Raw genomic sequence first — 13,834 nt, forward strand, 5'->3', positions numbered from 1 at the left:
CTATTTATAACCAACATATACATATGTGCAAGACTGGGGGCATATCAGATAGGATCAACAAATCTTCTAAAATCAATTGTATAATAGCCTATGATCCCATAGCATGAGGTGACTCGTGTGCATGCCTGGTCAGGACACAGTTTTGCATGCAATCGTTCAGGCAAACGAAATACAGTTTTTATCCAATCTGGGAATTCTACATCTACAGTTAAAACGGGCTGCTTTTACTGAGTGAGCCCAAAAGAGCCCTCTTGCTGCAGTGAAACCGAGACCGGGAAAGAGAGAGAGGGTGTGAGATACTCCCACTATACAGCAAATCACATCTCTCTCAATCCAGGAGGGATCGAGTGCTGCTCGTGTGGGGGCGTTATCGCTCCCATCAAAGGCGACTTTTTGATGCCCGCTCGGGCCCCGGCGTCGTGGGGGGGAGGCTCCGTGACCTCTGGGCGCGGACCCAAATAACCCGCCCGCTCCGCACACATCGGCCCTCTCAACCCGGAGAGTGAACGTGAGGACACTTCCCCTCCCCTCTCCCCTCTCACCCTCCTACCCGCCACCCCCGCTCCGTCCAATTAAAAGTCCTCATGTGATCCCGCTGCCTGTTGCCATGGCAACGGCGCCACGGGTACCGGACCTCATGACGCTCCAGGCGGCCGGATCCGAGGCACCCCCGACGAAAGAGCGGAGAAGCGCCGTCTGTGTGAGGACGGCGGGGGGCCTGTGTGTGTGTGAGTGTGTGTGTGCGCATGCGAGACTGCATCTGCGAGCGAACTATAATTGTTTATTTATTAAGAAAAACACACTCTTCACAAAGACGCTGCACTTGTCAGACGCTGAGACATGATTTCATCTTTTTAGTCACCACCAACAGTCAGTAAACTGTACATCTTTCTGCGAATCAGAATCTATCCGTATGTGTGAATGGCTGTCAGCGGTGAACTCTATGGTTGAACTCTATGGTAGATGAAAGCCATTTTCAATAACAGGAGTCCAGTGCAGTAGCTCGGTCCTACATTTCACAGTGGTGCACTTAAAAAGTCTATCCACCTGGGGGCAGTGCTGATCTGTGGAAAAACGGAGAGCTCACGACTTGGGACCGGGAGAGAACGATGAAAGAGGGAAAGAAAAAATAGGAAAAGAAGAGGGGAAAGAGGGAGAACGAAGACAGAGAGCGACTGACAAGCATTCGTCAAACCCTGAGCTCTGTATCTAGCAGTGTGAAGCTCACCCTGACAGCGCAGTGACCCCCAGAAAAAAAAACATTCAGGCCATACCTCCAAAAATACAGTAAGGATTGTCAAGAACTGCAAGAACTGCTTTTTTTGCAGTTTTTAATCACGAATCATCACACCCTTCATTCTTGACTGGAAGATGAACTTAGGCCGGGACGGTACCGAGCTGCTGACCCCGTAATCAGTGGATTGCGGCTGTGGTAAGGTATGAATTCTGGGGACGATAGGGAAACCTCAGCTGTGCACCTCCTCTGTCTGAAAGGAGCCGAGGTGTCACTCACGGGAGACACAGGGTGGAGCGGCCCGGAGTGATGTCTGCAGTGCACCGTGGTGAGGGACAACGTGCAAACGTCCTTCATACAGACTGTACGGAGGAAGAGGAAGAGGCAGCTCTGAATCTGCCCGTTCTTCCGTCAGTTTTCTTGAGGTTCGAGCGCTGTCCGTCTGTCTGCATGTCTGTCTGTCTGTCTGAGAAGCGCCCCCCCGTGCTGCATGAGCTCGAGTGTGGAGCGAAAGGGGTTTGCGGGGTCAAAGCCTGGGTGAGGCCCTGCTGCTGTGCCCCCAAGCGGTGAACTTACATTAGCCGCTTCACTAAAGCTGATGCTCTACGCACCCTCTCACAGAGTGTGGGAAACAGACGACCGGACAGGGGCCGTCTGCGCACGAAACAAAACATCGTAAAACATATTAATGTCTGCAAATGTCTATAATTTCACGTCATCTCTCCTATGAATACAGAAGTAAGGGCCTTATTCACATTCACTGGCAATTCTATTATTGCAGGTAACGTAAATTAAAGAGGAACTATAATTTACCACAAACGCAGCTATTGTGCAAGTTTATAGTAAGTGCGCAGTGTTCAGGAGTGTTTGTGATATTCCCATGGAAACAGACGAACCACGTCATTTCCGGCGCTTGATGATTGACACACGTGTGCGCACTCATTCATACACACGTGCGGGCGTGCGGACACACGCGTGCGGGCGTGCGGACACACGCACACACTTATACGCACACACACACACTTTCCCTGTCTGTCAGTCTATGTCAGTCTCGCCTCCTCTCCCCCCCTCCCCGGTCCGTTCTCTCTCTCATTCTCCCTCCTACACGGCCTTTTAAAGAAAATATTCTCCCACATTCTCGATATCTCCCCTGCTCCCCAACAGATCTCTAAAGACCTCACCATGGTGGACACACTGCCTCTGTAAAGACCTCACCATATGGGATAAACTACGCCTCTAAAGATGCCATTGAGGACAGATTCACCCTGTATTCTACCTCACTTGCTTGTCGCTTTGATAAAAGCGTCTACCAAATGAATAAATGTAAATGTAAACGTAAAGATCTCACCATCTCAACATGTACAACAGACTGCCTCTGTAAAGACCTCACCATACAGCACATACTCGCTCTGTAAAGACCTCACCCTGTAGAACAGACTGCCTCTGTAAAGACCTCACCATACAGCACATACTCGCTCTGTAAAGACCTCACCCTGTAGAACAGACTGCCTCTGTAAAGACCTCACCATACAGTACACACTCGCTCTATAATGACTTCACCCTGCAAGACAGACTGCCTCTGTAAAGACCTCACCATACAGCACATACTCACTCTGTAAAGACCTCACCCTGTAGAACAGACTGCCTCTGTAAAGACCTCACCATACAGCACATACTCGCTCTATAAAGACTTCACCCTGCAAGACAGACTGCCTCTGTAAAGACCTCACCATACAGCACACACTCGCTCTATAAAGACTTCACCCTGCAGGACAGACAGCCTCTGTAAAGACCTCACCCTGCAAGGCAGACTGCCACTGTAAAGACTTCACCATGCAGGACAGATTGCCTCTGTAAAGACCTCACCATACAGCATACACTCGCTCTATAAAGACTTCACCCTGCAGGACAGACAGCCTCTGTAAAGTCCTCACCCTGCAAGGCAGACTGCCACTGTAAAGACTTCACCCTGCAGGACAGACAGCCTCTGTAAAGATGTCACACTGCAGGACAGACTGCCCCTGATTGCCTCTCACCACACAGAACAGGCTGAACTTTGATCTGCACACTCAGGCCCTTCACACTATCTGTGCTGTAGACACAGCGGATCACACCATGTTCACAGCCACGTATCTTTATGTGCGTCTGGCGTAAAGGTGTGCTGACACCCAGGGGATGTAAGGGCACGGGAGCGCCTGTGTGTGCACGTGAGTGTACGCTGTGTGGGTGCAAGCCAGCTGTACCGCAGACTGGAGACAAAGAAACACAGCAACTGCCTGCCCTCCTGCACTGGCTGGAAAGAGTGTGGAGAGAGAGAGAGAGAGAGAGAGAGAGAGAGATGGAGGGAGGGAGAGGCAGAGGAGTGCAGGAAACTCCTCCCCTCTTCCTCATTCCTCTCATGATGACCCGCCTTCTCAGAGGTCTCGGCAAATCCAGCTCGCCCCACTTCTCTTTACTTCTTTGTCCCAAAACGCTCCTTGTCCCTCAGTAAGCCTGCTTACTCCGTCACTCTCAGTGAGAACAACAAAAAGCCATGCAGCGTCTCCAGTTACCCACTGATTCTCTCTCTCCTTGTCCCTCTCTCCCTGCCTCTCTCTCTCTCTCTCTCTCCCCCTCTCTCCCCTTCTCGCTCTCTCCCTCTCTCTCTCTGCATGTCTGGGCAGGTCTCCGCCAGTCAGTTTTTCGAGTGTCTCCCTTCAGTTTTTGCTGAGTCGCAAGTGGAACCCTCCCACCACTTAAAATCCAACCACACGCTGGCAGCACTCACACGCACAGAGTTCAGCGCAAAAATGCTGGGAGGACACATGCTGGAAACGCACACACACACACACACACACACGCATACACACACACACACAGACACACACACACACACACACACACAGACACACACAGACACACAAACATACACACACACACAGACACACACACAGACACATACACATACACACAGACACACACACACACACACACACACACACACACACACACACACACACACAGACACACACACACACACAGACACAGACACAGACACACACATACACATAGACACACACACACACAGACACAGACACACACACACATACATACACAGAGACACACACAGACACACAGACACACACACACACAGACACACACACACATACACACACAGACACACACACACACACACACACAGACACACACAGACACACACATACACCCACACAGACACACACACACACACACACATACACACAGACACACACACACATACACACAGATACACACAGACACACACACACACGCACACACACACACACACACACATACACACACACACACAGACACACACAGACACACACACACACACACACAGACACACAGACACATACACACATACACACACACACACACACACACACACACATACACACATACACACAGACACACACACACACACACACAGACACACACGCGGTGTAACCCCAGCGCTGCAGAGCCCGGGTTCTCTCAGGGCCTTTCGGAGCGTCTCCCTCTCACCGAGTCCCGGGCAGCGATCTCGGCGCGTGCCCACACAGGCACGGCATCGTACCGAATCCCGCTCACACCCACGCCCAATCGCACACACGTTCACAACTGCCGCACGGCAACTTCACAGCGGCGACTCCCACTCCTCCTGCCGGAGAGGACGCAGCTGCGTCTCCTCCAACTGCAGCTTCTCACCACACCGGGCCTCTACCCACCCTTTCCTGAGACAAAGGGGACCCGCGGAAGGCCTAAGAATAGCTCACACCTCATAATGAAGAAATGCTTTTTTATCAATCGTTTGGCAACGGCTAAATCGCCATCCTCAGACCGATCTGCAGGGGAAGGCGCCGAAACCGCGCTCTCTTCCGCAAGGGCTCGGTTTATCTTAACGAACGAAAACCCTGATTTCCCCAAACGCGCTCTTCCTGTGGGCTGCTCAGTGTTTCCAAGATCCCGAAATTCCTCAGCGCCCCCCCCCCCCGAGACCGGCATCCCCCCCCCGCTGGCTCATCGGTCCCTGTCCCCAAACAGTCACACCCAGCCGTGAGAAATGGTTCTGCTCTTAAAGTTTGCCTGTCCAGACGCTGTTTCCAATTCACCCCCAGGGAAGATACAATCATATCCTTAATCACCCTGTGTGTGATCTGAATTGTCATTTTTTTCCCCCAGTGTTTTTACTGCGTATCTTATTCTGGTGTCTCCCACAGCATGCTTTCAGTGTATAAGATCAGCCACTGAGCCCTCCTCTGCCCGCTCCACCCCCCACCCGCCCCCCCTCCCCGGGCTCTTACCTGTCCCGGGACGGCCCATGATGATGTCCTTGCGGGGGGCGGGGTGCAGGGACTCGGCCGGCAGGATGAGGGGCAGCAGGGCGGTGGGGGAGGGGTGGCAGGGCACCGGCTGCTGCAGGGGTCCCGCGAAGGCGCTCCCGTGTCCGCCCCTGTCCCGCCCCCCGGAGCCTGAGCCGGTGAGGGCGGGGCCGGTGGCGGGGGCAGGGCTGGCCTGGGCAGGCAGGCCGGGGGGCGCCGGGGGCAGGGAGGAGGCGGACGACACCAGCACCAGGGCGGAGGTGGGGCTGCGGAGCAGGACGGCGCCGTTGGTGGCGGCGGCGGCGTTGATGGGCACGGGCACCTGCAGCCCCGCGGCCGGCTGGGGCGCCTGCCCGTGCTCCTTGGAGCGGGACGCGCCCCTGGCCCCGCCCCCGCCGCCGGCCCCGCCCCCGCCCCCGCCGCCGGGCCCCCGCCCCAGCGGCCGCTCGGTGAACTTGGCGAGAGGCACCTCGGGGTTGCGTACGATGACGGGCGAGTCACGCAGGGGCTGCTGGGATACAGGCACCACGCGGGGGAGGGGCGAGGGCGGCGTGGGCGATACCAGCATGGGCGGGGGCGAGGCGGCCGCGCTGGACGACGGGGGCCGGCTGGAGGGCGTGGCCACCCCACGGGGCCGCGAGAAGGCGGGCGCGTGCGGCTGCGTCTGGGGCGACAGCACCCGGAAAGCGGCAGGGTTTAGGCCCAGCCCAGCGTCGCCCTGCTCCAGCTCGGGTTTGGGGTAGTCCTGCGCCGGGGGCGGGGGTGGCGGGGGGGCGTCCGGCTTGCGCTTGCTGGGGCTCATGGGGACGGTGAAGGTGAGGTTGGTGTGGAAGGAGGGCAGCACGCCCGACGGGTGTCTCTCCCGCTCCCGCTCCGTGGCCAGCTTGGGCGTGGCGCCCCCGCCCGTCCCGCTGAGGTGGCGGTGCCGGCGGGGGGGCAGCACGGGGGACGCGGTGATGGGGCTGAAGTTGGCGGGCCGGAAGCCGAACAGCGGGGACGGGGAGGGCGAGGGGGCGGGCGAGAAGGGCGACTGGTTGGAGACGGGCGAGAAGGAGGGCGTGCCGGAGCGGGAGCTGCCCAGCGACACCAGCATGGTGGCCGCCTCGCACTCGTCAAAGTCGAAGCGGGAGAAGTCCTGCGGCAGGAGGGACGGCAGCACCAGACGCGGCCGCGAGTCCCCGCCCCGGCTGCTGGCCTCGCTGCTGTCCCGCGACGTGTCGTCCCAGTCGAACTCGCTGCTGGCGCGGCCGCCTCCCAGCCCGCGCAGGTCCGAGGGCGTGACGGTGCCCGAGCTGCTGCCCCCGCCCCGCTCGCGGTCACCCCCGCCCTCCATCTCCTTGGTGCGCATGGACAGGTGGCGGGAGCAGTACCCCCTCCGCTGGGACTCCTTCATGCAGCCCTCCCGGGAGCACAGCCGCCGCCACTGCTTGCCGTTGAACTTCTTGCGGATGCCGTTGGGGGTGCACACCACGTCGCCCTTCTTGTACTTTTGCTGGGCGGCGGTGAGAGGGGTGCGGGAGCGGGACGAGGAGGCGGAGGAGGACGTGGAGCCGGAGCCACCCCCGCCGGGGCCGCCGGAATTTGGCGTGGGGGTCTGCGGGGCCGCCTTCTCCAGCGGCAGCAGGGAGGCGCGGGCGGTGGCCGAGGGGGGCAGCGGGGGCAGGTGCGGGGGCGCGATGCCCACCTCGGGGCCCAGCAGCGCGGGGGAGGGGGGCGGCTGGGGGCCCGACAGGAGATGCGCCCCCAGGGGCGTGCTGATGCCCCGCACCACGGACAGGTGGGGGCCGGGGTAGCCGGGGGGTTTGGAGAGGATGTGGCGGTGCTGAGGGGCCCCCCCGGGCTTGCCCCCGCCCTCCCGCAGCGGGGCCATGCTGAAGCGGCTCACCTCCATGTCCTCGTCCGGCGTCTGCGGCTGCTTCTGCCTCTCCCTCTCCCGCTCTCCCTCCCTCTCTCTGTCCGCAGCCAATCCCTGCGCTGAGCTCCCGGCCACGCCCGCCGCGGAGGAGGAGGAGGAGGCGGACGAGGAAGTGGGCGGGCCGCCGAAGTGGCGCCCGGCCACGCTCCCCCCCGGCGGGAACCCGCAGCCCAGCCTGCCCCCGCCCACCCCCCCCAGTGCCATGCCGATGCTGAGCTGTATCACCTCCCTCTCCACCTCCATCTCCTCCCGCTCCCTGTCCCGCTCGCGGTCCCGCTCCCGCTCCCTCTCCCTCTCCCGGCCCCCCTCGCTCTGCGGCAGCTCCCAGGGCGGGATGAGCAGGCGCAGGCTCTGGCGGGACACCCAGACGGCCTGGGCGCCGGCCCGGCTGCGCTCCTCCTCCCCCGCGCCCCTGTCCCCCAGCACCTGCCGGTCTTCGCACAGCATCACGCGGTAGGGGAAGGAGACGGCGGGGTGCGGGTCCACCTGTGACACCACGCCCTCCCGGAACAGCTGCCCCGCCCCCTCCTCGCCCCCGCCCTCGCCGAACGGCACGCACACGCGCGTTCCTACCGCCACGGGGGCAGAGCCGGGCGGCGGGGCGTCCAGGATCAGGTCCACCGGCTCGGCGCGGGACGTCCCGCCCCTGAAGGGGTAGCGGCGGAGCGCGCTCTCGCCGTTCAGCTGCACCCCGATGCTGCGCTGCTCGCCGCTCACCGTCCGTACCACCCCGGCCCAGAAGACGGGGGAGGGCGGGGCCCCCGGCGCGTCCCCGTCCGGCCCCTCGGGGCCCTCCCCTGGGCGGGACCGCCGTCGGCGTCGCGCCAGCACCCGCTGGTTCTTCAGGCCCTTGGCGAGGGCGTCCTCCAGGCCGCCGGGCAGGCCCCCGTCCCAGCACGCAGGGCTGGGGTGCGAGCCGGGGCGGGGGCTGCGTGGGGGGGCGGCGAGGGGGGGGCTGGGCTGGCCGCGGGGGTCGGCCGGCTCCAGGTCGGCGGAGTGCTCGCTGGCCGTGTCGGTGGAGGAGGAGCGCACCGAGTTGGGGGCGCCCTCCCCGTCTCCCTCGCCCTCCGGCCCCCGCTCCGGCTCGTGCCCCCCGCCGGCCCCCGCCCTGTCCTGGGACGCCCCCGCGCCGCACTCCTCTGGCGGGCCGCTGCTCTGGCTGAGGGCGTCCGCGTCCGTGCTGTCCTCGCTGGCCGCTGCGCTGGGGGCAGCCGATTGGCTCCCTGTGCTATTGCTGCTGCTGCCGCCGCCGCTGTTGTTATAGTTACTGTTGTGCGTGGGGGCGGGGCCGGCGCAGTGCTCGTAGGTGTACTTCTTCTTGGGCACGCGGGCCTTGAAGGTGGCCGTCTTGCGGCTGGAGGGGGGGTTGGGGCTGTTGCCGGCGCTGGCGGTGCCCCCGCCGCTGCTGCTGCTGTTGCTGTGCGGCCCCCCGGCCTTCGCGCTCTCCCTGCCGTCCTCTGCCTTCTCCCCCGGGCCCGGCTCCCTGTCCCCGTCGGCCGGCTCCTCCCGGGGGGCGTCGGGCGCGGGCGATGTCTGCCGGCGGGGCGGGGCGGGCGGGGCGGGCGGTGCCGCGGCCTGCGCCTCCCTCCTGTCCCCCTCCGCGGGCACCTCGGCCGCCCCCCGCCTCTTGCCCCCTTTGGCCCGGGTGGACGGAGGGGAGCGGCCCCCTTGCTTTTTCAGCGGCTTCATCCCTTTTCCTTCTTTACTCTGCACGTTCCTCGTTCCTCTTTTTATTGTGTGCACCTTCTGCGCTCCTCCTGCCCTCTCTGTACCGGTAGCGCGGTCTGCTTCCACTCCTCCTTCCTCTTCCTCTTCCTGGCGCGGCCTCTCTCCCTCCCTCTCTCTCTCTGTCTGTCCCTCCTTATTCCAAACTACAAAAAACAGAGAAGGAGAGAGATGGACGGCTCTTATTTTTAAACACACTGTGCTGTGCTGTGATCCCGCACCATGCAGAACAACCGTAACACCGAACAAGAGGCATACAGATACGCAGGTTTAGGAGTCGTGGTTAGGTCGTCAGAGCCTGACTGGTAGATCTAGGAATGCAGACAAGTTACAAGCAAAAAAAAAAGTATACACAGGAAAATTTCAGACGGAGGCACAGGCAAGCAGACTCCAATGTCACAACCTCAATCACTCAGATACAATCGATTACTCAGATAAAAGCTCAGATACAAGCCCCTCAATGCAAAGTGCAAATGCACACGGAGATAATCCTAACATTATTATTATAATAATTTTATAATAATAATTTTATAATAATTATTATTTACATTAAATTATCAGTTTGCTTGGCAGACACGCTTATCCAGGGTCTCCGAGCTGCACTGCTAACAAGTGAAATATCTACCAGATGCACCAACACCGTGCAATCCCAGCCACACCGGTGCTGCACGGTAAAGCAGCGAGATTTGAACCTAAAATAGCCCGGGTGCTCTGATCGCCCGCCACTCGGCGCAGATGCGCATTCCTCGCATTTACTGCGTCTTCTCGCATGCAGCGCTGCATGATGCACGAGACGCGGGCTGGCAGCACAAGCGGCTCCGCCAAACGCATCACGGAGCCCGGCGAGAACGCGTCTTTATCTTTATTCCCACCCAGCAGCCGGTGTCAGCGCCGGCAAGCGTGATTCAGTGCCAGGGTCCTGCAGCTGAGAGACAGGCTGGGGGGGGGGGGGGGTCTCACATGGAGAGACAGGGACCCCACGGACCACAGAGACAGGGGGAGTCTCGTCCGCCCTGACGGCACTCCGTGTACTGTGGAGACCATAGGATATTCCTCACTCTGTCATAAGCAGACTCCCTCTCTCTCTCTCACACACACACACACACGCACACACACACCACACACATACACAAATATACACCCACTTTAGCAGCTAAAAGGGACAATTTTAGTACAAGCTGGCATGTCAGAGTACAATAACAATGTACGCAAATTGGAAATAAAAAAAAAAAGCAAGCCCTGGCGTACAGACAGACATGTACAGAGGCGCGTGTGCGCGCTCACACACACACACACACACACACACACACACACACACACACACACACATACACATACATTTCCTGGCCTAGACGAAGAGAGTGGAGGTGGGGGAATTCTTCAACCCCATCATTTTAATACGCCCCCCACCCCCCCCCCATCATTTTCTCTTGGTGACCGGGCTTTAACTGTTTGTTTGCTGTGGCAATCGCAGCCTCGCTCGACGTCACCACTTCCTCCTCCCTCGCCATTCTCTCGCTTTCTCACTGCGCTTCTCTCTGTTAACTTCCCCGCATCATCATCCCCTTCTCGCCCCCCCCCCCCCCCCCCCCCCCGCCCTCCAATGTCCCCTCAGTATCTCTTACAAGTTTTCCCCCATTAATCCCTGCCTTTTTCTCACGCAGCCCGCGTTACAAACGACCCGGGTTAATTACACGGCAAACGGACGATGGGAGAGACTGACGGGCCGTGTGAGCGTCTCGGGGGCCGCCTCGCGCCGAAGCCGCAGGGCCCACACGCACCGGCAGGGGCCACGCACCGGCTCTCAGGGTTAGAACGCTGCTCATTTCCAGCCCCAGGAAGTGACACCGCCGTGGACTCAGTCTCGCGGAATGTGTTCGGTCATGGTTTCGCTTTCACAGCGTCGGTTAGGTTTTGACTCATATTCCGGGCTTAATATACACATTCGTTATACGCCATGGCATCTCCGTCGTGACCTGAGCCTTGGACCTACGTGGTTTTCATCTCCACCTTATTCTCAGACCAAGGTCACTATCCCGGTCAGATCTTTATATCTCGCAGTCCTGCCATAAGGGTATAAGACCCCACCACTGCTATCATGCACCAGGTAATCTCCATATAGTGTTGGTCATTAGACTAGGTTTGCAAAAACACAGCACTGGTCATCCCTCGATTTTCCAACAAAAACAGCGCCTTCAGAGACATCTGACCTTGAGGATCACCACCTCCAAAACAAAGCAAGGCGATTACTTAATTAAGACTGATAAAGCTTATGTCCTTCTGTAGGACTGCTAAATAAAATAAACACACTTCATAGCCCTGTTACTGGAAAGGCAGTAAATTATCACGATGTTCACATTTTTCCCCCAAACTGAAATAAAGCCAAAAATGTAGTGTAACCAAACAAAAAGTAACGGCGCCTGTAATACACCGATTCTGTCTGTGGTAGACCGAGCCAGGCGCTAACAGTCATAATGCCTGAAAGGCATTTATAGCTCAACGTTATGGCTGCAATGCTAACAATATGGTTGTCTCTCTCACACCAAAAACGAGGCCTTTGCAGGCAAAACACCCGGGGGCATAAATGCACTGCTGCTCGAGGCCGGGAGGCACACTGCTTTTCAGGGCAAAGGCACAGGAAAGCACACAGCTCCCGGCCTATCGGGGCTCAGGTGTGTTTCCGGGAGATGGTCGATCGGACGCAGACGCCCGCACGGAAAGTGGGCACTAACAAAACAGCAAAAAAAGGCCTTGACACTGATGAGGAGGAGGAGACGCGGAATGCCCGTTGTAGTGCGGGAACTGCACTACACTACACTACACCACACCGTGCCACAGTGTCAGAATGCTGAGGAGAACGGGGGGGGGAAGGAAGGCAGCGTTACACCGGCACCGTGACGGAGGAGGACGGAGTCTCCCGGTGTAATGCGCTGCGCCGAGCTGTTCACACACCACCACCAACCACCATATGCGATGGTGTTTTTTTATTATCCGAGCCTATCTGAGCATTTTGCCTGTGAACACCATGCGGTGCACTGTGCACTGCAATCCAGCATGTACAACAGGGCACGGGGAAAAAAAAAAAATTAAAAAAAAAAAACAGTGGACAGTGGACTGCTGCACTGCAACGGCAAAGGAAGTGCGTTGTGCTGGAATGTGGGTGTAGAGCGCTGTGTAGTTTCCCATGCCGTAACGCCAGGTTAGTCGTGGTTTAACTGGGTCACCGGGGAACACGCACATGAAACAAACAACACACACACACACACAAAAAAAGGCAGTGCTGATGCTTGTACTACTCGCTGTAGTAGAGGACGGCAGACTTTCGGTGCTGCTATCAGCTGATATTTCAGGCAGATTTCAGATTTCAGACAGTAGCTCTGTAGAGATGGCATGAGCCGTGGCAGGATATTAAAAAAAAATGTCAGCTGTGACATTAGCAACACTGGCACCAATTTGCTGGCAACAGTGGCGGCGTTCACAGTAATGTAGTTGCAATAATAGGCAACAATTAGAGATTTCAATCTGTCATTTACTGAGCTGCTCCCTCTTAACAGGCTGGGGACTAGTTCTGATACTAACCCGGGGAAAAGCACTGCCAACTGGAAGCTGGTGTAGCTGCACAGGAGATACACTGATCACAGTTTTGTGATTAATAAGGATTGCTTTCATTAAGTATGAGCTTAAAGCAGTAGCAACTGAATGCTGAGGAGCTTATAGTAACAAAGTATTGGTTATTTTTTCACAGAATCAATTCTATCTATAACCTGGAAATGCCACCAGTAAAGGAGGAAAGTACATTACATTACAATCAATGCTATTCCAAGATCATCTGCACGTACGTGTAGACTGCTCTGGCTGACAGTGTCATCTTATTCAGAAAATGATCACAAAACTCTTGAAATTTATTACAGGCAAATGATGCTGGGTAATTGTTGCTGCAGTGCTGACAGCCATAGACGGTGCGAGCGCTGCTTTGCTGTGAAACAGCTGAGGACCAGTTTCGGAAAGTGGCTCGTACAGTCGGGGTGTCCGCATAGTAGCGTTGGCCGTAGTACTACCAGCACCGCTCCACAATGTCAATGGAGTGTGAGCAGGCTACGCACGGCGCTCGGGCAAAAGCGGCAGCACAACCGCCAGGGTCGAGTGACGCTTATCCCAAACAGACAGGCCTCTCTCTTCCCAAACACGGCTCTGTAAACACAAATAAGCCTCGAAACGTCGCCGGGCGCCTGCGTAAATAACCGAGAAAGTCCCCGAAAACACCGAATGAGCCCCGAATAACTCAAAAGTTCCGTTTTATATCAGCACTGACTTGGGCTGAGCGGGTCGTAGAAGTAGCTTAGCTGGCTATCCGGCTAGTAGTATTTGCGACACTGATAGTAGTAGGCAGCAGCTAGCTAACTAACTCGCTAGCTAGATAAGTAGTTTTGGACAGTGTTAGTGACAGTGTTTAGATGGCTTAGCTGCTAGAGAACAGCTGTCACAAGAGACAAGCACATACCTACAGCAAAAGAACAGCGGCAGCAGTATTGAAATCGTATTAATTGTTGTTTGTGTGTGTTGTCATTGTGCGTCTTGCGTGTGTGTCGCTGGCTGACTAGCTGTATGTGTCGTTTTTTACTGGTGTAGCTCGCTTAT

The 13,834-nt window shown here is 57.6% G+C and overlaps 1 protein-coding gene across 1 annotated transcript in view; it reads right to left on the reverse strand.

The window, feature by feature from the left end:
- The window catches only part of cicb (capicua transcriptional repressor b), a 32,725-nt gene extending 23,403 nt beyond the window's left edge, over positions 1-9,322 (reverse strand). The window contains exon 1 of the mRNA XM_036538643.1: positions 5,539-9,322. Within this exon, the coding sequence (XP_036394536.1) occupies positions 5,539-9,160 (3,622 nt within the window). The 5' untranslated portion in view covers positions 9,161-9,322. The remainder of the gene's footprint in view (positions 1-5,538) is intronic.
- Positions 9,323-13,834: the final 4,512 nt, after the last annotated feature.

The sequence above is a fragment of the Megalops cyprinoides genome, chromosome 10 (genome assembly GCF_013368585.1).
Source record: "Megalops cyprinoides isolate fMegCyp1 chromosome 10, fMegCyp1.pri, whole genome shotgun sequence".
Classification (NCBI taxonomy): Eukaryota; Metazoa; Chordata; class Actinopteri; order Elopiformes; family Megalopidae; genus Megalops; species Megalops cyprinoides.